Source organism: Ruditapes philippinarum, unplaced genomic scaffold, assembly GCF_026571515.1.
Source record: "Ruditapes philippinarum isolate M1 unplaced genomic scaffold, ASM2657151v2 ctg69_1_1_1_1, whole genome shotgun sequence".
NCBI lineage: Eukaryota > Metazoa > Mollusca > Bivalvia > Venerida > Veneridae > Ruditapes > Ruditapes philippinarum.
In genome coordinates this window covers 32,385-58,131 of record NW_026862474.1, presented here as the reverse complement: position 1 = coordinate 58,131, position 25,747 = coordinate 32,385, and the positions used below count along the sequence as shown (strand labels likewise).

The window sequence follows — 25,747 nt, the reverse complement described above, 5'->3', positions numbered from 1 at the left end:
AAATTTAACTCATATAGATATATCAATTTTCTTAAAAGTTTAGAGACTTTTCTAAACGGTGTTTTAGTAAATTATAATCATTGCAAACAGTCCTATTAGAAAATTCTTAATTTACCAAGATGTAACAAACTAAATAATTATTTCTGTTAAAATGATTCAAAATTTGCGTAATTCATTTAATCTTATACCCTTTTAAGCCACATTACTTCACACTTACTGTTAACTCCTAGGACTAATTTTCCATGGTACAAATTACTATAACACAAGACTTGAATGGCGGCTTTGCTGGAAAACTGTGCAAAAGGGGTGAATAAAATTATCTAGTTCTTCGTAGTAAACACTTTTCATGTCATAATTCTAATTGTATTTATTCAAAAATTTTTTTTTTTAATGATTTAACCCATTATGTTTTTAAAAAGTACCATTAATTAGAAATTGTAACTGGGTTAAAAGTGATGACTTCATTTGTCAGACATCTGGAACAAAAGATAATATTGATATAACAATGAAAGCCCCATAGAAACAAAAAAATTTAAAATTTCATTATTTATTCCATTACATGGATGATAAATGTTAAAATGGCACACTTGATAATTTAATAAAGTTATGCTAAGCAGTTTTTTTTTTAATTTTACAATATTTTTCTCCCATAATTTGATAAGTTGATGTCTAACCTCTTTTATAAACAGCCTTAAGCTCTTTAAGTTCAACTCATGACTAATTTATTTATTTGGTTGGTAAACATTATCAGTCAGTATTTTAACAAGACACTTCACCCCTCATATTTTGAAATAAAAAAATGTCGTAGGACACTTCATCATCCTTTATTTTTTTAACAAAGAAAATAAACTTTCAATTGGTTTGTTTGTTTTCAGTTTTCCTTTTAGGTAGCATGTGATAAAATTCTAGCAAATTTTGATAATATGAAATTAGGTGCTACCTATGGCGCGGAAAGCTCTTATGATTTAAGCATATCATGTTTAGTGTACTTGTTAACCAGATCTATCATGCAATTCGTTAATAAGTAAATGCAGGTATTTTGTACCGTAAACAGAAACGAATAAATTGGTGGTGTTCAACCTATCATCGGAAGAGGGACCACTGCGCATGCGTCGGCGTTTGGAAAATCCCGTCCGCCATTTTCTGTTAATCTCTTATCACATCTGTTGTTTTTACGATATTTTTAATGTGCTAATTTATCAAAATGGATTTAAAAGTAACTTTTTTACATTTATCATCGTTACTATAGTTCTTATGAATGAAATGAGTGTTTATTTTTTCTGATTTTGTACATCATTCTTTCACTGGAAGTGCTATTAAGCATGCGTCTGCTAGCAATAGTCTGAATTATGTAGACGCTCATTAAAAAGCGCTGTGATATCTATATTTAGCTCAAAAGGATTTCAAAATGGCGGCGCCCATTTAACTAAGGATTTTTTCACAGCTCATTAGGTATAGGATATATATATTTTTTGAAATTTTCATTTACTTTTAATTTGATTTCATTTGAATTGATACGCGTCATACATGTTATCTAAGAGCGCTACAGCCCTCGCGGGGCCTTCGACCCGTTGGACTTTCCGCGTATAATTATTATAACATAATACCAAAGATATTTAAAGTGACATTATGCCTATCCATGGGTAGATATAGAGTGGACCAGGTGAAAGTCAAAATAAGTTAACATTTTCTCATAATTCCTTTCAATTTTATACAGGGAAGTTAAATTCCAAGCCCACATCGCAGGCCAGGGCTTTGGCTTGCCGGCTATAGACTACATGTGTATATTTAAAAGAAAATCAAATGAAAAAAATAAAAAAAAAATATATAGAATTCTATACCTATCAATGAAATTTTCAGTGTCAGTTGACTCAGTTCTAGTTAGGCGCCGCCATTTACAATGTAACTCAATGATAAAAGGTGTATTCTGATAACGGAACAAATCTCAACTTTTCAGATTTATAATTATCGTCGAGTGTTCCAAGTGAAAACGGAAGCGGTGTATGTTACACTGTATGACACCTTTAAAATGGAAAAATGAAAGGAATTTTTAACAACTTCCCCGTTCATAGGCTTTTCCTAATTTCATATTAATTTACTTCACATGACGATAAATAACTCACTAAACCCTGTGAAATGTGTGTTATTATTTGTCGGAATGTATCTGTAACTTTCAATTTATAAAAAGAGTGGGGCAGTCATTTTATATATTTAAGTAGATTTACTTTTTACCCTAAACATTTCTAAATATCATGTGTTGGTCAGTCACCATTATAACAACCAGTTTATTGAAATTTACAGTCAATTTGACAATGAAATTAACACAAAAGGTGCATAATGTCACTTTAAATTAACAGGATTTTAAAGGTATATAGTTTATCAAATATGTAAAGCTTTTCCTTCTTTACCTATATAATGTGACTTCTACAGTCCAACATTTTGCAGTCTCTGACTTTGAAATTTTAGGACTTAATGGGAGCCCTGACTGACTGTTTCAAATTCAAAACAAACAAAATAATCTCGGAGAAATCGTAATGACAAGCCCCTATACTTAATCATCCTTGATAATGTTTTACTTTCTTGATCGTCTCTATGAATATTAGTACATTGTTACAAACCCTATTCTGTATTTTTTGTTACTTAAAAGCTAGTAAAATTAATCAAATTTGATGTTTATCCATTTTCAGCGTATGGTTTGAAATAAGCAACAAACCTGTTACACACGGAACTTCATACAAGAACAACAAATCTTATAAGGAACTGAAGATACAAAACATTACAGGAGCGCCCTCATCAACCCAGTGCACACTTTCAGCATCTGAGGACAAGACAAACTATAAATACATAAGCGAATGCACACAAACAATAAATAAAGCGATGTCAACTGTTAGCCGCAAAGTGAGCAGTCCTCAGTGGAAGGTAAGTGGTCATTTCAGTATCATGGCTATTTTTCTAAATCCTCAATAGGAATGTGAAATTTGTTTTCATTTTAAAGTTTTAGTTTGAATATATTTATTAAATTATTTCAGCTTGATTGTGATGAAATCTTTAAACTATGCTTAAACTGGATCTGTCTACAATGGGCATTTTTCAGTAAGAACTTCAAATATAAAATAATTGAAATTTATCATTTGGATATTCTTATAAAAAAAATGTTGATGAAGTTCTAAGTGATTATCATTTAGAATGAACATATGTAACATGAGTAATATTTTGTTCTAGAATATTTTATTATCTGCTACATGTATATAAAGATATATGAGCCGTGTCATGACAAAACCAACATAGTGGTTTTGCGACCAGCATGGATGCAGACCAGCCTGCGCATTTGCGCAATCTGATCAGGATCCATGATGTTCGCTATCAGTTTCTCTACTTGTAATAGGGTTTGTAAGCGAACAGCATGGATCCTGATCAGACTGCGCGGATGCACAGGCTGGTCTCAGCAGGGCTTGAGCTAGGGGGGACTTGGGCGAAGAAGTCGCCTAAAACAAACTTCAAAGCGATTTTGAAGTCGCCCGATTTTTTTGTGATCTGTCATACTTTTTTACGATGCTAGATCTGTTAACAATTTATTTACTTCTCAATTACAACCAATTACCTTTAATCCGCTAGTTAAAAACGCGTGTCAACATCAACAAAGTCTAATACACGCCGCAAGGCAAGAGTTCACGAATTAGAACGCGCGTTGTATCTGAGACAGTTTGCATTGACCAATCAGCGACACACAAACAATTACATACCTCGGCTAATTGTTGACATTTACACAAAATGGTGACAGATTCAATCAATTTTCGCCGATTGCATGATTAAAGACACCTGCATATACATAATTGTTGATAATTGTTGCGGTGTTTTGACGAGTAAAGATAAACACTGCTCAACATCTTAAAGGTGAGAATATGTTCGAAAACTCGATTGTTAAAAACTTTTCGGAGCACTAATCTGTTGAAATTATGTGAAGATTTGTATCTAATATTTTATTAGTACACTGAACTCCGTGAAGTTAATACGCTGATTATACAAAATTAAATGTCTCTAACATTCTGGCTTGTGGGCAAATCAATTAAGTAGATGATGACCAGTCTGACTCATTGCCAATGGCAAGTGGCACTGCTCTGCCCTGAATATTGTTACCAACTAAACATACTCACAACATGTATACAGGATATGCATGGGTGCAAGTTTTCAGGCATGACTATTAGATAATGTAGGAAAATGATCATGAATAAAGGTTTTCAGGCTTTTCCAAATTTTCAACTTTCACTCATGTAATATTGTGTTTGCTATTGGTATACATTTATGTAAAGTAGATTTATAGTAGAATTGTTTATTTGAGAAGTGTTTCTTATTTCTTTATTGGTGTGTAAAGTTTCCTAGCTTATAATTCTCCACATGACGCCTAATTTGTCCCCAACTTCTCCCTAAAGTCTCCTCACTTCTCCCTAAATCAGCTGGAAGTGAAGACTTCTCCCTAAAATTTTGACCTAGCTCAAGCCCTGGGTCTGGATCCATGCTGGTTGCAAACCCATTATGATGGTTTTGTCATAAGGCGGCTCATATTACATGGGATCATATACTTCACACTTGCCATCAACAACCATATTTAATTATTTCATGGTTTCTTGTTGTCTGATATGGAATTTTGGCACTTTAAACTTAGACAATTCTCCTTGTTAGTTTTACAATCAAATACTGATAAAAGTAAAGCATGCTGTCCTACTGACACTGACAGCTCATGTTGTGTTTTTAATAGCATTATTTATTACCGTATATCTTTATTTTTCTCTGCAGAATTTCCAGCCGCCAGCTGTACAAGATCCGGCCATTGTATCGTATCAGCGTGGACCAAACCTGATCAACTCTGTGTTGTCTTCGTCACCAACTTCACAGAACAACAACAACCAGGTTGCCAGGGAAACTGGTCTGATAGAGAAACTCCTGGTAAGGAAATGTCTTATATAAACTGAACGAAAGAAATTAATTTAAATTGAAGTAAATAGTTCATTTTTATGCCCCAACTACTTATGAAGCGGCATATAGATTTAATGTTGTCCATCTGTGTCACATTGGGGGTATCTGTGTCCTATCTGACACATTTGTAGTTTTTTCTTTCATTTTAAAAAATTTTGTTTGGCATCAGGATCTTTGATTCCTGTTTTCAGACTCATATTTCTAATTTTAAGATGTTAAGAAACATTCGTTTATTATGCCCCCACAATGTGGGAGCATATAGCGTTGCACTTGTCCGTCCGTCCGTCAGTCCGAGCAAACATTTAATTATTATGAGCTTCATTCTGTAGTTAAATAAAGAACAAAAACAGTACTCATAAAATTCAAATTAAGAGCTATTTTTTTTGTTGTTATGAGCTTATTTTGCTTATGGACGTTGGTCCAGGTGGTGTTTATGAGCTGATTTGCCTCATAAACATCAAAAGTTGGTATGTCCGTCAGTCAGTCCGTCTGTCCCGAAATCTTGTGAACGCAACTCCTCTTAAACCGGATGGCAGATTTTGCTTATAGGGATGAACAACCTTAATATGTAGATGGTAGTAAAGGAAGGAATTTTCGCTGCGACCAAATTTAACAGAATTATGGCCCTTTGTTGATTTTTTCACTATATACTATGTAGAAATTTTGTGAATTATGGCCCTTTGTTGATTTTTTCACTAGATACTATGTAGAAATTTTGTGAACGCAACTCCTCTTAAACCGGATGGCAGATTTTGCTTAAACTTACAGGGATGAACAACCTTAATGTGTAGATGGTAGGAAAGGAAGGAATTTTTGCTGCAACCAAATTTAATAGAATTATGGCCCTTTGTTGATTTTTTCACTATATACTATGTAGAAATTTTGTGAACGCAACTCCTCTTAAACCGGATGGCAGATTTTGCTTAAACTTACAGGGATGAACAACCTTAAGGTGTAGATGGTAGTAAAGGAAGGAATTTTTGCTGCGACCAAATTTAACAGAATTATGGCCCTTTGTTGATTTTTAGTTTTCAACTTGTGGCACATGTAGTCCAAAAAATATTTGACCTAGAGTCATAAGATTGACAGAACAGTGGCTTGTGGGGGCATCCGTGTCCTATGGACACATTTCTAGTTATTATAACTTTTTTTCCTTTTTGCAGCAAATTACTAGCATTATATGTAATTTCTAGAATCCTCATCAATCATGAATTATTTTTATAAGTTGTAACTTGTAATTGTGTATCAAGCTGTGTCTTTCCTATGATTCTGTATTTTGAACTGATCTTACATATATTATTTCTATACTGAGTCAAATATAATGCAAAAAATTTAAAAAGATTATACTTTACACTGTTTATATTACAGCACTCGTACGGGTTTGTGCAGTGTTGTGATAGAGAAGCAAGGCTGTTTTTTCACTACAGTGAATTCCAGGGAGATGTTGATACCTTGAAAATTGGAGGTAATGTTTTGACTAGTTTTATACACCTATATTTGGTGGTTGCATTAATATTTATAAGCATTTTACTTATCCTTGATTTTTATCTATTTTGACTTGTAAACTCTTAAGCTCACCATCATTATACATGTACATGTATATAGTTAATTTTCAAATCTTGAAGGACAATTTTGTTTTTAAATTTGCCTTGTGGAGGCCTCCATGGGCTTTGGAGTATTTGAAGTGAGGAAGCTATACAGCTAGTTTACAACAGGAAGTCAGATTATTTTTTTCGATGCTGGTGCATACCTGAAATAATGCATAGAATGACACATAAGAGTCTTCTCCCACTAGAAAAGTTTGAAAGTTGTCATATGACCTTGTCAGTGTTTTAGAACACAATAAAAAAGACTTGATCTTTATCAAGCGATGGTTCAACATTTTACCTTAAGTTTGACTCTGTCATTAACATCATTGATAATAAAAAAGTTGTTGTGATATGAAAGGATAATTATAATGTTTCAGATGCAGTAGAGTTTCAGATGTCATATGATCGTCGTAGTGGACGTCCAGTAGCATGTCACATGGTGAAAGTTGATCCAAGTCTTGTTTCGTGTGAAGTATTCAGTCAAGAGCGATACATTGGAAGTGTTGTACAGGAAGCCAAACCAGCAAAGCCAAAAAATGTGAGTGTATGTACTTTCATGGCTTGTTGTCATATATGATATTATATACTTTCAACATTATTATTTATGATATTACAAACCTTACATTATGGACACAGTTTAGAAAACTCTGGATTGTAATGTAGAGAATGCAGTAATAAAAAAAAAAATTCCTTTTCAATCAACTTGCTTCTCATTATTGTGGGTTTGAATCCCGAAAGAGAATTTGGATATTTCTTTGTGAGAAAGCTAGCTTATAGGCTGTTGTTGGTGTTATTTAGGTGCCCATTTGCCTCTGAAATAATGCACAGCGGTCTTCCTCAACCAGTAAAGCTGGAAAGTCTCAATATGACCTTTGCAACAATAAAAAAAGCTTTGATAAATACATATATATTTGAACTTAAGTTAAAAAGATAATATTAGAATAGTTATAGATAATAAAGCTATTAAAATACCAATAAACAAAGAACTATTAGTTTTAACATATTTATATTAGCATGTTCTTGCAATTTAAATTAATCTTTTTCAAATCTGCTCCTAAACACCTAAGCAACCAGGCTAAGGCAGCTGTTTGTAGATTTCTTTGTTTCTGTATATTCAGGGATCGACAGTAGGCTCAACTGATGGCCTAGGCCGTGTAACTTATGAACACAATGGGGAATGGTTTTTCCTGCCTTATGGATTGGATGACATTGTTGATAGCACTGGAAGTACGCAGATAAAGCCCGGCGATCAAGTGACCTTCTTCATTGCAACAGATAAAAGGTATGATATATCATAATGATTATATGCAAATCTTAAGATGATTGCCTTCTTGTATATTTGTGACTGGAAAACTATTTCAAACTGGTCTATTTTAGAAATAGGGAGAGCTTATGTACTTTCTCAGCATTGCAGTCACACTTTGGTTAAGTTCAGTTTTTGCATGCAACTTGGTATCTCCAAAACTCATTAAGAGGATGGGTTGAAACTTCACACACTTGTTGCACAGGTACTATTACTCATGAGTTACTTTTTTACAGAGTTATGGCCCTTTTCTTTCTGTTCCTCACTGAGAATAGTCGAGTAGGCTGTCTTGTGACAGCTCTTGTATATATATATTCATTACTGTCTGTAGAACTACATGTATATCATATTTCCGTTGAACTATATTATATTACTATATAAAACTATTGATCAATCTGAATTAGTTTTATATATAAAAGATAGAATGTCATCTAAAGACTGATAAATTTGTATTGTAGAAATGGTAACTTGCATGCACGCAAGTTGGAACTAGTTGAACAAAAGCTAAAGAAGTACCAGGGTGTAGTATGTTCTATGAAAGACTCATTTGGTTTCATTGAGCGTGCAGACGTTGTGAAGGAGATCTTCTTTCACTACAGTGAATACATGGGCAACATTAATGAACTGTTGCTAGGTGATGATATAGAGTTTGAGATACAGACAAGAAATGTAAGTACAACCTTGACCTTTTAAGTAAAGATCATTGTTTACTATACTGGTTTAGTTTGATAATCATTGGCATATCTGCAGGTGGGTTGGGTTTAAGAGGTCATGACTGCACATGTGATTTGGTATATTGAACCCCTTTATATTTAGATATCAATTTGAGATTTTTTAGCAAAATCATGCAAAAGCTAGTGAAAATCTGCAAAATTTTTACTCGTGACTCCTACCGGAAAACTAACTCTCCTTTGGAATATGCATTACCCATTGTTGAAACTTTGACCACCTCTTCGGTAAAAAGTCCTGGATCCGAACTTAATGATTGTAACTAGTGTAAAGCAGTCTTTGTCAAATAAAGTAAGGCTTAAAGCCTAGAGTAGTGCAATAACTCTATTCTTTGTTACATTAATTTGAAAAATTATTAATGTTTCCAAGACATCTACAACAGATTCCTATTTGAAGTTTCAGACTGAAATAAATTGTTCTCTGAACTGTAAGACTGAAATTTTATCTATCTCATCTCCACTGTACAGTACAGTTAAACTCCCATTGAAATTAAATAGAAGTTAACTCATTAATGCACTATGGTGAAGACTTCTTTGTAATGAGATATGTTTTTCATTTGTTGACATATTACTTCCAGGGTAAAGAGGTAGCAGTGAATATTATACCACTGCCTTCAGGAACTGTGATATTTGAAGATATATCCATTGAAACCAAACGAGGAAAGATTGTGAAAACATTGAAATCAAACAAAAGAGCAAGTGATCCACTAGGTGGTAGGATCCAGTATGAAACACCTAAAGGGTATGTGTTGAAATCTGCAAGCAGATATTAATGTGTTTATCCTTTACCATGCTAAACACTTTAAATAAACTTGCCTACCATTTAATCTGGACAAAGCTATTTATCATTTTTAGGGTAAATATCAAAATATAAACTGACTGAATAATATACAATGCAGACCATGATCAGATGGCAAGTATGTGGATAATGTGGTCACCTATCTTTAATAGACATTTTAGTTCAATTCCTCTGCTGACCACCATCAACAAGTTAGACTGTAACTTGGTACAAATGTTTTTGCAGTGTGAGCCAGGGTGTCTCAAACAAAATGCAGGCCCTTGTCACAAAGATTAATGTCAGACATACAGGTCAAAGGTTAGAGAAAAATGTATGTATAGACAATTTTGTAGTCTTGAATTGAGGGATTGTTTCACAAATGGTTACAATCATAAAACTGAGTGTAGTCAGCATAGTGCAGGTCAATATTTTTAAGGTCAAGGTCACAAAAGGTGTAAAGTAAAAAAATGTAAAGTTTATGTCAAGAGTAAAAATAAGATATCCCAATTTAAAAGTCATGGATTGGTAAAATTTTTTTTGAAATAATCATTAGGTATTCAAACCATATACATATATTTTTACAGACATACAGATATACCATATGGTGACAAGGATCAGGATGGGGAGTATACATTGTTGCAAGGAGATATTGTAGAGTTTAGTGTGGCCACAGATCGTAGAGACAAACTACAGAGAGCTACCAGAATTAAAATGCTCGATGAAACTTTCGAAAAAACAACAGAGAGAAGAGAAACTGTAAGATTTTTACTTTCAGCTTTTTTTGTTATTAGGCTACAGTGAAATTTCAGCGCTGATACATTTATTTGTTAAAGGTCAAGGTGATAAAATGCTTATCAAAGGCAAAATTTGTACATGCATTGAGAGATTTTAATGTAACTTGGCACAAATGTTTACAATTATGTGTCATGGACAAAATTCAGGTCCCTTGAACAAGGGTCAAGATCACATTTAAAGGTCAAAAGTTGGATAAAAATACCAAAAAAGGTGTGCGGACAATTTTGTAGTATTGAATTTAGAAATTATATCCAAAATGTTTACAATCATGAGACTTGAGTCTTGCCAGCGTAATCAAGGTTTAATTTATGCAAATTAAGGTCAACAGAGATGATTACATTCATTTTTATCCAGAGCATATCTTTTACATGCATGGACACATAGAAACAGAGAGATTGATTTCACCATGTCTGCATGTCTCGATTCAAAATTTTATATTTTTCTAAGTGATTAAAAGGAAAATATCTAGATTACTTTGAGAAAACATTAAAAGGAATGCTTTTTAAAGGGTTGAATTGGAAAAAGTAGTTGGTTGCAAACAGATAGTCATTTTATCTGTGCTTGCTGAAATAAAAAATTAAGCTGTGCTTGCTTTTCTGCATGTCAATGAAAAATAAAATGTTATTAAAAGCATTAGAAGTAATGATTAATACATGTATATGAATTGTTATTTACTTCAGGGAACAATTGTAAGTTTGAAGGAGGGATATGGATTTATACAGTGTGCAGAGCGTGATGCTCGCATGTTCTTCCACTTCAGTGAAATCCTTGATCCTAAATCAGAGCCAAAATGTCAGGACGAAGTAGAATTTACTGTTACCCAAGTAGGTTACTTACTAGTGTTAAAATATGGTGAATAACCTGAAAAGTAGTAGCAAATTAAACGTTTTGAAATATAAAAATGATAATCCATTTCAAATACCAGTAATTTATAAGTGTGTTATATATGGAAGACATGAATTTATAAGAAATTGAGGAGTTAAGTTTTGTATGATTTCTAGATGAATAAATATTTTCAAGATTAGAAAAGGAAGTTGCCGGCTAACATTTGGTCAATGATTCTAGAGATGCACAGACTTGTGCCTGAAATAATGCACAGATGAGTTCCTAGAGTTGTCTGATTCCTGAGAAGCTGAAAAATTGACTGTATTTGCTATTTCCTACCACTAAAGTTAAAAAATACAAGATATAACCTTAACTGGTAAAACCAACAAAATAAATGATGTGACCAGTAAAATTACATTTTTAAACTGATTTCAGGACCCCACAACTCCTAGCCGACAAGTAGCATGTAGAATTAGAGGTATTCCTAAGGGTTCTATTGGTTCGGTTGTAGTCAAACCAGAGAAATATATTGGTACAATAGAGAAGGAACCTTGTAACTCCAAAAGCCCAAGTAAGTCAATCTTCAAAAAACATAAAAGTGTGATGAATAACAAAATTGTGTATTTCCTGCTTAGCTTAATAGGGAAAGCAAAGTAGTAATGTAATTCAGGGGTCACTAGTTCAGTCCTTGTGTGACTAGAAATTTTCTGCATGACAGTTGATTTTTATTAAGCAAGCATTGAAAAATATTTTCAGAGTCACTCATCCTGCAGGACAAGTAGCTTCTAAATCCAATGTGCAGATAAAATTTTACTACTCGTCCTGCCTCGAGTTCTCTTAAATTCTACTTGTAATTACAAGCAGACGAGTGAAATTTTCCATCTCTGTTGAGTCTAATGGCCATTTGTCTAGTACTGCTGATTCAGAAATCAATGGGGATAAGTGGTATGTTACTTGCGAAGAAATTGGTACTAATTAGTTAGTTACCCAGGAAAGCCGGTAAAATGGACTGGCCACTGAGATATGACCAAAAAAATGTTAAAATTTTTATAAATAGTATACAAACAAATATACATAAACACTATATAAACATATAAACAACTTGTATATTTCAGATAAGAATGGTAAGGAAGATACAGGTAGCATTATATTTGACATGGACGGTGCTATACATAAAATTCTCTACTATATCAAAGATGTCACTGATCTCAGGAGTATACCAAGGTAATATCATATATGTGTGTTGACTTAAGAATATAAAGCTAGTGGTTTTAACTTTTTGTTATCAAGCAAAATATTTCATTCTGCATGATAGGTTTGGTTATCAACAATGACTAAGCTATTGTATAAGATATATAGAAATTAGAAAGGAACTTGATGCATGATATCAACTTCAACAAATTTCCATTGATGCTATTTTATGAGCATTCTAAAAAGAAAATACATAATCACTGACATTTGAAAATACATTATCACTAATCTTTCTTATAATATCCAATAGTATTGCACAGTATATTGTTCTATTTGTTTAGTTTGTAGAGAATTTATTTCAGCTTTATTTTGTAAGAAGCTATAAGCTTACAGACACATTGGCCATTTTGTTACTGAAACCAACCAGTACTTAGTGTTAAATTATTTGCTCAAGGAGACAGTGTCTTGCCAATGGAGGGGTTTGAAACCACATTCGAGTATCCTTAGATTACTTGTTCATTGAATTAACCACTCAGCCATGCAAAGGACAATGGTGTTTGTGATAATGTTACTGCAAATCAGAACTTGGTACAATATCATATAACAATACAATCAAAAATCATATCTGTTTCATACATATATTTTTGTTCCTTCAGGTTTGGTGATAAGGTAGATTTTAACATCGGGGAGCAGAGAAGGCCTGGTGGTCCTGTGCGTATGGCTGTGAATGTACGTTTGGTGCTACGTAATCTGACTGGTCGATGTCAAGGTTTTATAGCAACGTTAAAGGACAATTATGGTTTTATTGAGAATGTAGATCATGACAAAGAAGTCTTCTTCCACTTTAGGTAATATCATTTATCATTAATATATTTTATACTTTTCTTGCTAGATTTATATAATGAACTTGCCCTAATTTTGAATTTGGAGCAGTCCATTGGTAGTTTAACCCTAACTATGCTTAATATCATAAATGGACCTGACAGTCTTTCAATCTGGACAGAACCATTCATGATTTATAGGGAAAACTTCAAAAATTATGTACTTGCTTAATAGCGAACACTGCAGACCGCTGATTTTGGTCTGCACTGGTTAAAGAGATAGAATCTGTTGTCAACAGCAGCCTTAGACACTGAGAGTTTTTAGTATAAAATTTTTTAATTTAGCAGCCAACAAGATCGAGCTTTGTCAGACTACACAAAAATTTAGGATGGCTCGATTTGATACTGGTTTCAAAAACTCAAAAAGCCTCAATAATTATTTAATAATGCTCAATTAGTTTTGTTTGTGCAATATTTTCATTGGAATAGTATTTTTAACAATTTTCAAAAATTTGAACTTCATCCATATTTGATGTCATTACTTAAAATGTTCTTTTGATTATTTTACAAAGTTACATCAAATTCTATGGAACTGATACCAAATTGTTTGTTAAACAGTATTGCTATTTCTTGATGTGTCCACATGTTAAAAGTCTGTAACAATGACTTTGATTTTCCCTTCATTTCAGTGCATTTGAGGGCTCTACCAATGACCTTGAACTTGGGGATGAGGTAGAGTATATGTTAACCAGGAAAAGTGCCAAACTTAGTGCTGAAAACATCAAGAAACTACCTTCTGGAACTGTCCCAATAAACGAGGTATTAACTGTAAAATACATATCCTGTGGATAACTGGCTCTTTGGGTTTAATTAATTACTTTAACACAATATTAAAACTTCCTTGAACACATTCTAAAAATCTCATGAAATTTGTATGAATCTTCAGCCATGCATGCTTTAAAAAAACATTTACAAAAAATAAAATCAGATGTATAATGAATTATATTGATCACATAGACAATTGTGCAGGTGTGTTATACAGCCTTTTAATAAAAACGATATTACACAAGTGAGATAACACTGGCATGACATCATTTGCATTATATAAAAATATTGTGTTAAAGGGTGCTAATGTTGGCATTACACTATATGCAGGTAAAATTTTTAGTTGTAAACTGTTCTTATTTTGAATATGTAATGAATAGAATATTATATTTTTGTAGATTCAATACTCGTCAGAGGCTTGCATACAAAGATTTTATTCAACTTGTTCGATAAATTCAGTATTAAACATACAGTCTATTTACATTCTTTATACTCTTTGTTTTTTCTCAATTACCCAGGAATTGGTAGATGATATTGGAATACTACAGGGAAAGATTGTAAGACCTATGAGGATTGTTAATCCGGAACAGGAGGAATATTGTGGCCTCATTCAAATTGGTGCTGACGGTAAGTAAAGTTGACATTTATAAATGTCTCAAATAAAAAAATTGGCACATGACTGAAATAGATGTTATCTGGATCAGCAGATGTGGGTTGTTTGGAAGTTGTAACTGTTAAAGTTTGTTAATACCCCGGAAAAGCTGGGAAAATACAAAATATTCTCAATTCCAAGTCTAAAGGGCTTTTCTTCTGATATTTTCTTTTGTTGTATAGAATGCTAAATATACACAGAATCCAAGTCTCTTTGCTTCATGGTTAGATGTCCACCTTCTTATCTAATTGGCTCAACATTTTAAGATGCAAAGTTGAGTTGTCAAAATTTTTAGTTTAATTGCTCAAATTTTTAAAAGAAACAAATTTAGAGAAATGCAATGGTATAAATGTCTATAATCAAAGTTATAATTTGCACACCTTATACAAATATGACAGAATTTTAAAAAATTATATCCATATTTCTATAAGGTTACTATCAGACTAAGGTCTATTTCTATATATTTTATAATATTATTGGTATTTATTGGGTTTTTTAGCTCACCTGTCACAAAGTGACAGGGTGAGCTTTTGTGATCGCTTTTCGTCCGGCGTCCGTCCGGCATCCGTCCGTAAACTTTTACTTTAAATGATATCTCCTCATAAACCACTAAGCCAATTTCATCCAAACTTCACATGAATGTTCCTTTGGTGGTCACCTTTAAAATTTGTTCAAAGAATTTAATTCCATGCAGAACTCTGGTTGCCATGGCAACCGAAAGAAAAAACTTTAAATATCTTCTTTTAAAAAACCCTAAGAGCTAGAGCTTAGATATTTAGCATGAAACATCTTCTAATGAGTGTCTACCAAGTTTGTTCAAATAAAAGCCCTGGGGTCAAAATTGGCCCCCCAGGAGGTCATTGATTTTCCCTGGATATGCATATAGTAAAAACTTAAAAAATCTTCTTTTAAAGAACTCAAAGAGCTTGAGCTAAGATCTTTAGCATGAAACATGTTATAATTGGTGTCTACCAAGTTTGTTCAAATAAATACCCTTGGGTCAAAATTGGCCCCGCCCCGGGGGTCATTGATTTTTCTTATATGTATATAGCAAAAACTTATAAAATGTTCTTTGAAAAAACCCAAATAGCTGGTGTTTAGATATTTAGCATAAAACATCTTCTAGTGAGTGTCTACAAAGTTTGTTCAAATAAAAGCCCTGGAGTCAAAATTGGCCCCGCCCCAGGGGTGTCATTGGTTTTAACTATATGTGTATAGTAAAAAGTTAAAAAATCTTCTTTTAAAAAATCCCAATGAGCTAGAGCTTAGATATTTAGCATTGAAACATCTTTCTTATGCGTGTCTACCAAGTTGTTCAAATAAAAGCCCTTGGTTAAAATTGGCCTGCGGGTGGGGGGGGGGGTTGATCGTTGTTTTTCATTATATGTGTGTAGTAAAAACTTTAAACATCGTGAAACAATCTTCTTATGGGTATCTTCCAAGTTTGTTCAAATAAAAAGCCCTGGGGTTCAAACTGGCCCCGCTCCGGGTGCCTTTATACAGGTGAGCGACCTCAGGGCCATCATGGCCCTCTTTTTAATCCTTAGGTAGGATAATGCATTAAGAAAAAAACAAAATAATTATAAGCCTTTAGGTAAAAATAAAGCTGGAATTTCTTAATGTATACAATTGGCAGTTTAGAATTCAAGGCAGGGCTTCTCTATGAAATAGATTTAGCAAAGTAAGGTTTAAATATTTAACAAAAAACAGTCTTACATTTACAGATGACCCGGAGAATCAGACATACCCATACAGTATTACCAGTCTAGCAGACAAACGTGACTTCCTGCAGAAAGGAGATGCTGTAAAGTTCCGGGTAGCTGAAAACTCAATCTCTCATGAGAGAAGAGCTATACATGTTGCAGCAGTGAGACAGTTCATTAGAGCTAAAGTGGAGTCTGTAAAAGATAAGGTATTTATGGTGATATTTATTGTTATATCCTTCCTAAAAGGTTATTTTTAACGCTAAATGGTTAACAGGAGCTGCGACTTTATTGTGAGATTATGCTTCTAAGGCTAGAGATTGTTGGTTCAAAGATAAGTCTTGTCACAACCTTGTTATATCATATGACAACAGGATTGTTGTTATTTCTAGGAAATGGACTGGAAACTTTTCCAAAAGTCAAGCTAACAAACTACACTATATTTAACAAATCTAGAGGCATAGGATGGTCCCCTATGGTACCACTGTTCTAATCTTATTATTTCCAGCAAATTTTACACATAAAAAGAACTTGTATTTACTATTTTATTAAATTATGTTTAACTGTGGCAATACACATGTCATTCATAGAATAATTCAATTATTTAAATTAGAAACATCTATGGTCATTTAGTCATGTTTTGAATGGGAGCTTAAACGGAGAGCACTATGGTACCGTGGTATGTAAATTGATGGCCCATTTTGGCTTCAGTAGAATTTTTTCAACAGAATATGACATCACTGCAGTTTCAGCAGACGACCTTTATTTGTCAGAACATGAAATTTTCAGTTTAACCGGTAAATATGGGATAAAATAAAAAAAGTATTTCCAACACACTCGGGCAGCTTTGGATTTTCCTATCAATGACAGAAATTTATTTAAAATGAAAATGTTTCGAACATTTTTTATCCAAATTCAAAAAAGCAGCACATCCACTTTCACTTTAATGGTGGAAACATTCGATTGGTCGCGTTCAGTGCGTAAAGAAACACATTTTCTGATTGCACCGGAATGGGCAAGGACGCGGTACCTACTACTTAAAACTGAGGAAAAGTTCTTTTGTGTTTTTCTTCAATTTCTCTTGAAATATGTTTTTAAAAAAGTAATATTGAGTGGAGGCAAATGGCTCCTGATATATGACAATTGGTCTGAGACATTGAGTCTAATGTTCATTTGTCTCTTACCACTTTCTGCCGATTCAGAAATGTAGATTAGTAGTCAGTCACTTGGAGAGAAATTGGTAATGACTGGTCAGTTATCCAAGAACAATAGATGATATTGAAATTGGAACTGTAAAATTCAATACTGAATATTAAGCCCAAAGTTGAATAAAATTTTTATTTATGCAGAGCCTCTGGGTGAAGAGGAATATTTTCATAACGAGTGCAATATTAGTCAGGGGGGAATGAACTTAAGAATTTGTTGTTATTTATCACATACCAAAAATAAAGACCGTTTAAAGTGAAATAAGAGTAATTTCACATTGACGCGCCTATAGTATAACGTTAACATTTAGCGCGTCTTTACACTATGTTTGTATAACGCTCATGACGTCACGTCAAAATATATGCACGGCCGTGCAATACCATATTTACCGAGTCGCAAAATCGGCACGGGTGTGTGATAAAACGATTTATGTGTACCAACTAGCATGATAAGACTAAATTTGTGTCGAACTGACATAAAAATGACAAATACATAAACAACAGCTCCTGATAGTTGACATAATCAATGGTATGTTATTTATTTGCAGTATGGTTTCCTCACATACGAGGTGGAAGAAGGGAAGAAGTTATTTTTCCATATGACAGAGGTGCACGGAGGTATTGAGGTCGGACCGGGGGATGAAGTAGAATTTGTCGTTGTTCAGAATCAACGTAATGGAAAATACTCTGCCTGTAGTCTGAGGAAAATAACGTAAGAAGATTTATTTAGAAAAATAATATGGTATTCGGCTCATTATAAAATTGAATCTTAATGTATTGATGGAGGATTTATGTTATGCGTTTTGTACATGAAGTGTTAAAGTTACATTTAATAAATTTCATAAAAACAGAAATAGCGACATTTCTTTAATAAATTGGGTTTCACATCGACTCCTGATCTTATTTTGGTGTCCAAACAAAATGAGTTTTGTAAGCCTCATTGTGTCAAAATCGGAAGTACAATTTCTATTTGCCTGGGAAACCCCGCCATCGGATCATCCGTACATCAATATTAAATCAACAAACATGACTATAAGTAGCAGTCCTGATTTAACGGTATATTTCCTCATTGTAACGGATGTTTTCATACAAATTTAATCTTTTAAATGAGATGATTCCTTTTTTCTGAACGCCAGACTTAGTGCATCGTGAAGCTAAAACGGTTAAAGTGTGTTTGCACAAGAAAATCTCATATTTGCTGTGTCCGTATAGCAGCTTTAACACTGTGACATAGCACATACACAAGTTGATAACAGTCTTCATTTGCATGTTAAAATTCATATACAAAATTCATATGCAGTGTTACCGTGGAGTTATCCGTTAAAAATTGTAATTTATGAACAATATTTGATGAGATTTACAACACTGCTGTTAAAAAGATTTATGAAACTGTAAAATGCCTGGTTTTTAGGCCGATAGCAAAATATTTTTACATATTTATTTAATGTTACTTTAAATATAAGATAAAATTGAAGAGAATAGCACATTTGCTATAAATCTAAGACCATATGTCAGACTGTGTCCTTTATATGTGTAAGTTTGACTTTGTTGAATGAATAAAAAATAACCAGACTGTATGCATGGAAATTTTGTGTCCAGTAGTTTGTTTGAATTTTGTAAGATTATTTTCATTTCACCCATTTACATTTGCTTTGTAAAAACAGTGATGCCCATCAATATTTGAAAAGTTCCCATTTAAAAATATCAGTTAAGATAATATGATTTCTGTATCACAGTGTTATTACAATATCACAGTGTTGAAAATCTTACTTCTGATTTGTAGAATTATTTCTATGTGTAAAATTATCTATAATTGTTACAGTGAAAAACGTCGACCAGAAAGATTGTTGAGCCGGTTGAAGAGCATGAATGAGGAGATGGTTGGTCCACGTGTCGTCGTAACACGCCCACCAAAAGGACCTGATGGAACAAAAGGATTTTCACAACCAAGGGTGCCATGGACGCCAGTAGTTTGATTAACAGATATAACAAAAAAATCAGAACTTTTCTTCACTGTGATAACTTAGTCAAACAGGACAGCGATTGGTTTATTCAATGTCATACATAAAGCCTTTCACATTGAGATCATAAGGGTTGTTCTATTTTTAGATTCAGATTCAGATTTTTCTTTTTCACGTTTTTTGGTGGGTTTTTCTTTTTAACTTATTGGTTACATATGCAACCATTGTAGCAGAATCAAAAGTTTTTTAAGTTTTTCTGAATTAAGATAAAAACAAATAATAATCCTGAGTTGTACATTGTTGATATTGTATGTACATGTACGAGGTAGTAGTAATATTTAATTTCAGATTTTTCTTTTTATAATGTTACGTGGTATGCCAAACTTATACGATGCCTTGTATACATTTTTCTTCAAAACCAGAAATATTTAGTTTTACAGAAACTATATTTATACTTTAAACTTTTTTGTTAATGCTGTGCAATTTATTATTTATTTAGTCTACTTTTCTTAAAATGCAGTTTCCCCCTCCCCCAATAAATCCTGATGGTGTTTTTGTAACCTGATATAAAGTATCTATGATTGGCAAAATCCAGTATAAAGTTTTTTATGTGGGCTGTAATTTGGCTTTTTTGTGCTGTTCTATGAATATCCCTTTTTTAGAATTACAACATGTTATCTAGTCATAAACATATGTCAAGGAATTTTTTTTTTTTTGTAGCATATAGTACTTTTTGTTTTGTAATTTTCTTAACTAGCAGTTTAACTGTAAACCCGCTGAATTTGTGTAATGGCTTGGACTTGCTTTGAATTTGGAACAGTCCATTTAAAGTTTGAAGGATTTCCATGATGAAATAAAACAAGCGCCTTGCCATAACACAACCAAATTATTGCCCAAAGTGAAAAAGAAATGAGATACCAACAGTAAAGAGCCTGGTCAGACTGCTACAATGTGCAGGATGGCATGGCTTTATTCTGGTGGGAAAGCAGGTTACAGGTTAAAGGTGTGATTCTTTTAATAAATGCTGCTTATAAATCACCAACTTTTCACACAATACTTGCCTGACATTCACATTTCACGACAAATAATGAGTTTAGTCTTCAATGTAACATGTGAAAAGAACCCTGTAATTGCTTTTTCAAAATTTCTCTTTTGTCATATCAATCTAAAGTACTACTGTTGCAAAAAAAAAAGTCCTGTACTAAGGGCAGCAACTCTACAAAAGTAAAAACTATCACATGCTAGTTGAATTGTGGCTCTTTCTCCGATTTTAAGTATAAATTATACATCTTTAGTGGAGACCAGTTTATGATATTATTTATGATGCTACTGGTAGATTTTTATTTATTAATATCTGAACTGTTCTTTAATGATAGTTCAAATTTAAATATGTGACTTTCTTTCGAGTTCAACAATATACAATATATGGGTTAAACTGGAACGGAATCTCAACTTTATGTGATCTCATCATGCTGAAAATTACTTAAACAGGTTTTCTAACTTTGGGTCCAAGGCTAGGTATTTGAACTTTCTCATTGGTTGATTTCAAATTTGTTTTCTAATTCAGCCAATCAGATGCTAGAGACTTAGACTGGTTGACGTTCTCAAGTTTTGTAATCTTGAACCCAATGTTTGTTGAATATCGAGTATTAGATGTCATTTTTTGCATTGATGTAAAAAAAAATATTTCTAATATTTTGAACTTTGCTTCAACGCTTTGAAATTAAGTATTTTTTCTGTTATTTGATTGAAGAGTATAGCTCTTTGTTACTTACCTCGAAAAGTTGCTTGACTTAAATGTGCTAAAGATTTTAAACTTGTTTTACGAAGAATTTGAAATGTTTTCATTTAAAAGCCCATTATGCCTCAGAAACGCTATCATTTTTGTTTCTCAAAAACTTTTTATTTTTGGTACCTTATTACAATTTCAAAATAATATTAACTTGTCATAAACATTAATTGTCTTTTGCTCTTTTAGATCTATTTGCGATGGGTATGATTATAGAAATGATTATTTTGGAAGTCAAAATACAACTATGTTTACATTTTGTTACCTTTATTGCACATTTAACGCTACTTTCCTCATCTGTTTAACATTTAACTTGCTCTAAATCCATTATCATCGTTACAAGTTGCACCCATGCATTATTAAAACATTGTTAAACTCGTGTTTGACATATCTAAAGAATAAAAAATATATGGATTTCTGAGGCATAGAATGCCTTTAAGCTAGTGCAATAGTGAGAGATAAACTTTTGTGACTATTTTATGACTTGATGCAGGTTGTTTACTGTGTGTGAGCTTGTAAAAAAGCTGTGATGCAAAAAGCAGGAGGTCTGTTTTATTCATGTATAGTCCCTATAAGCTATCTACCAAGCACATAATAGTGCGAGAACCAATAAGTTCCCTTAGGTTTTTTTTTTTTTTTTCCTCATTGGTTGGTAATCTTTAGCAAGTCTTTCAAGTATGTTTTCATCACATGTTTTACAAAAGTTGAACAAATCAAGGGGTTTGGTGTTAAACAGTTGTAACTTGTATGGAATTATATAGGAGATATAACAATTTAACTACAAACCATTGAATTATTATTCATGTTTTTTACATTTTTTTTGTTCATCAAAATTAATCATCTAATTTGAAAAATACAAAAAGTTACATAAGAATCCCATGCAGTTAAGAGCTGATTGAAATCTTTATGTGATTTTGATAAATAATCATTACTCAGTTACTGATATATATTTGTACAAGACTTAGAAACTATTCTTTCTTGTTAATTAGAGACATTATAAGAAGACAGATTTGTTTTCACAAATTTGAAGAAATCCATATTGTCAAAACGTGTAAAACAAACAACAGTCTTGTTAAAATGGCATTAAATCTGGTAAATTTTAAACCTGTCAACCCTGACTTGTAAGTACGATCAGTTTTGATATTAAAACTATATATCTGAAAAACTGATTCACAAATATGTTGTATTTATTGTTATTATTACATAGAAAAAAATTGTCCTAAAAAATCTGAAAAAAATAATGAAATAAGTAAAAAAAGTGAAAAAAGTGCTAAAAAAAAATACAGTAAAAAAAAGTATTTGAAAAAATAAAAAAATAAAATCGTGGTGTGATTGCTGAACTAGAATGTGAGAGTGAAAGAATATTTTTTTGTGAGTGAATGGTGAATGATAAATTCATTTTACTGATGAACCTTCAGATCTGATTTTTGTTGAAAACTGATACTATGCTTGCATTTTGATGTAATTATAAGTATTTTCAGTACCAGTACAGGTAAGCAGTCAAATGAAAAAATATGAGCCGTGTCATGACAAAACCAACAGAGTGGCTTTGCGACCAGCATGGATCCAGACCAGCCTGCGCATCCACGCAGTCTAATCAGGATCCATGCAGTTCGCTATTAGTTTCACTACTTGTTATAGACTTTGTAAGTGAACAGCATGGATCCTGATCAGACTGCGCGTATGCGCAGTCTGGTCTGGATCCATGCTGGTCGCAAAAGCACTATGTTGGTTTTGTCGTGACGCGGCTCATATACTTTATATATATGAAATTCAGTACTGTTTATGATAACAATGAAAGTGGTACATCATGATATATTGTGTTCAAAGTGGGGGAGGACACCTTATGTTTGGATAAAAGATGAGTATAAAACAAGCATGAGGTATGTCTTCGCCCACCTGTTAATGTTGAAAAAGTCAGCATATGACCTTGGCAGTGTCATTGTGAGGTAAAATCTAGCTCCAAAAATTATTTCAGAGGTTTTGAAATGTAAATTACACAGTTTTCACTAAATGCACGTGAAAGTTAATTATATATCTGTACTTAATAATAATAAGAAAGATCTTAATATTATCATGTATAAAGCACATGTTAGAGTATATATATTAACTGAACTTAAGTTGTAAACAAGTAAACATGATAGATCTATATTTATGTTAACATAGAAATATTGTGCATTGAAACTTTGCAAGTGAAACACTTTTTCAACATGCAACAAAATAAACAAAGGCCAAAACATCACTGTGTTTTCTTTTCATTTAATCCATTTATCTTTTTATACCCGATGACCCTTTGATGCATTTCATCGTTCGTCTGTCTAAAAGCAATGGCATGTCGGCTCTTTTTCTATTGCAATGTATAGAGAAAATTTATGATAGTTCAACTGATGTCATTGGAATGATATGCTGAGTTCACATACAATGTCACATAATTGTCATTGTGACAACATGTAAAGTCCATGTACAAGGTTACATAGTTGTCATAAGGAGGACATGCAGAGTCCATGTACAAGGTTACATAGTTGTCATTGGGAGGACATGGAGAGTCCATGTACAAGGTTACATAGTTGTCATTGAGACGTCATGCCGAGTCCATGAACAAGGTTACCTAGTTGTCATTGGGACAGCATGAAGAGTCCACGTACAAGGTAACGTAGTTGTCATTGGGACAACATGCCGAGTCCATGTACAAGATTACATTGTTGTCATTTGGACGACATGCAGAGTCCATGAACAAGGTTATATACATGTAGTTGTTATTGGACAACATGTAAAGTCCATGTACAAGGTTTATATAGTTGTCATTGGGATGACATGCAGGGTCCATGTACAAGGTTACGTAGTTGTCACTGGGACGGCATGCAGAGTCCATGTACAAGGTTACATCCATGTACAAGGTTTATACAGTTGTCATTGGGACGACATGCAGAGTGCATCAGCATGTACATGCTAACTAGGTTGTGATTGGGATGACATGCAGATTGCATGTACAAGGCTACGTAGTTGTCATTGGGACGACATGTCGAGTCCATATACAAGGTTACATAGTTGTGATTGTGACAACATGTAAAGTCCATGCACAAGGTAACATAGTTGTCATTGGGACAACATGCCGAGTCCATGCACAAGGTAACGTAGTTGTTATTGGACAACATGCCGAGTCCATGTACAAGGTTACGTAGTTGTGATTGTGACAACATGTAAAGTCCATGCACAAGGTTACATAGTTGTTATTGGGACAACATGCCGAGTCCATGTACAAGGTTATGTAGTTGTCATTGGGACGAAATGCAGAGTCCATGTACAATGTAACGAAGTTGTCATTGGGACAACATGCCGAGTCCATGCACAAGGTAAGTAGTTGTTATTGGACAACATGCCGAGTCCATGTACAAGGTCACGTAGTTATCATTGGGACGACATGCAGAGTCCATGTACAAGTTTATATAGCTGTCATTGAGACTACATGTCCCAATTGGGACAACATGCAGAGTCCATGTACAAGGTAACGTAGTTGTCATTAGGACAACATGTAAAGTCCATGTACAAGGTTATAGAGTTGTCATTTGGATGACATGAAAGGGCCATGTACAAGGTTATATAGTTGTCATTGTAACAACATGTAAAGTCCATGTACAAGGTTATATAGTTGTCATTGGGACGACATGCCGAGTCCATATACAATGTAACGAAGTTGTCATTGGGACGACATGCAGAGTCCATGTACAATGTTACGTAGTTGTTATTGGGACAACATGCCGAGTTCGTGTACAAGGTTATATAGTTGTCATTGGGACGACATGTAAAGTCCATGTAAAAGGTTATATAGTTGTCATTGGGACAACATGTAGAGTCCATATACAAGGTTACATAGTTGTCATTGTGACGACATGTAAAGTCCATGTACAAGGTTACATAGTTGTCATTGGGACGACATGCAGAGTCCATGTACAAGGTAACGTAGTTGTTATTGAGACGACATGCCGAGACCATGTACAAGGTTACGTAGTTGTCATTGGGACAGCATGTAGAGTCAGCTTACAAGGTTATATAGTTGTCATTGTGACGACATGTTAAGTCCATGTACAAGGTTACATAGTTGTCATCGGGACGACATGCCGAGTCCATGTACAAGGTTATGTAGTTGTCATTGGGACAGCATGTAGAGTCCACGTACAAGGTAACGTAGTTGTCAATGGACGACATGCAGAGTCCATGTACAAGGTAACATAGTTGTCATTGGACGACATGTTAATCCATGTACAAGGTTACATAGTTGTCAATGGGACATGCAGAGTCCATGTACAAGGTAACGTAATTGTCAATGGGACGACATGCAGAGTCTTTGTAAAGGTTACATAGTTGTCATTGTGACGACATGTAAAGTCCATGTACAAGGTTACATAGTTGTCATTGGGACGACATGCAGAGTCCATGTACAAGGTTACATAGTTGTCATTTGGACGACATGCAGAGTCCATGTACAAGGTTTATATAGTTGTCATTGGGACGACATGCAGGGTTTATGTACAAGGTTACGTAGTTGTCACTGGGACGACATGCAGAGTCCATGTACAAGGTAACATAGTTGTCATTGTGACAACATGT

At 33.5% G+C, this 25,747-nt stretch overlaps 1 protein-coding gene across 2 annotated transcripts; it reads left to right on the top strand.

Moving 5' to 3' along the window:
- The first annotated feature begins 151 nt into the window (after positions 1-151).
- LOC132719217 (cold shock domain-containing protein E1-like) lies at positions 152-23,379 on the top strand. Of its 2 annotated transcripts, none has more exons than XM_060702970.1 (18): positions 152-306; positions 2,688-2,919; positions 4,795-4,944; positions 6,343-6,439; positions 6,941-7,101; positions 7,682-7,845; positions 8,325-8,535; positions 9,173-9,336; positions 9,957-10,128; positions 10,848-10,991; positions 11,428-11,563; positions 12,108-12,216; positions 12,840-13,031; positions 13,694-13,823; positions 14,348-14,456; positions 16,206-16,393; positions 17,938-18,101; positions 19,212-23,379. In XM_060702970.1, exons 2-18 carry the CDS (start codon positions 2,878-2,880, stop codon positions 19,363-19,365), a joined length of 2,487 nt encoding a protein of 828 aa, XP_060558953.1. In that variant the 5' UTR covers positions 152-306; positions 2,688-2,877; the 3' UTR covers positions 19,366-23,379. The 2 variants fall into 2 exon arrangements, with proteins under 2 accessions (XP_060558953.1, XP_060558952.1); XM_060702969.1 differs by having other exon boundaries at positions 6,941-7,107.
- The last annotated feature ends 2,368 nt before the right edge of the window (positions 23,380-25,747 follow it).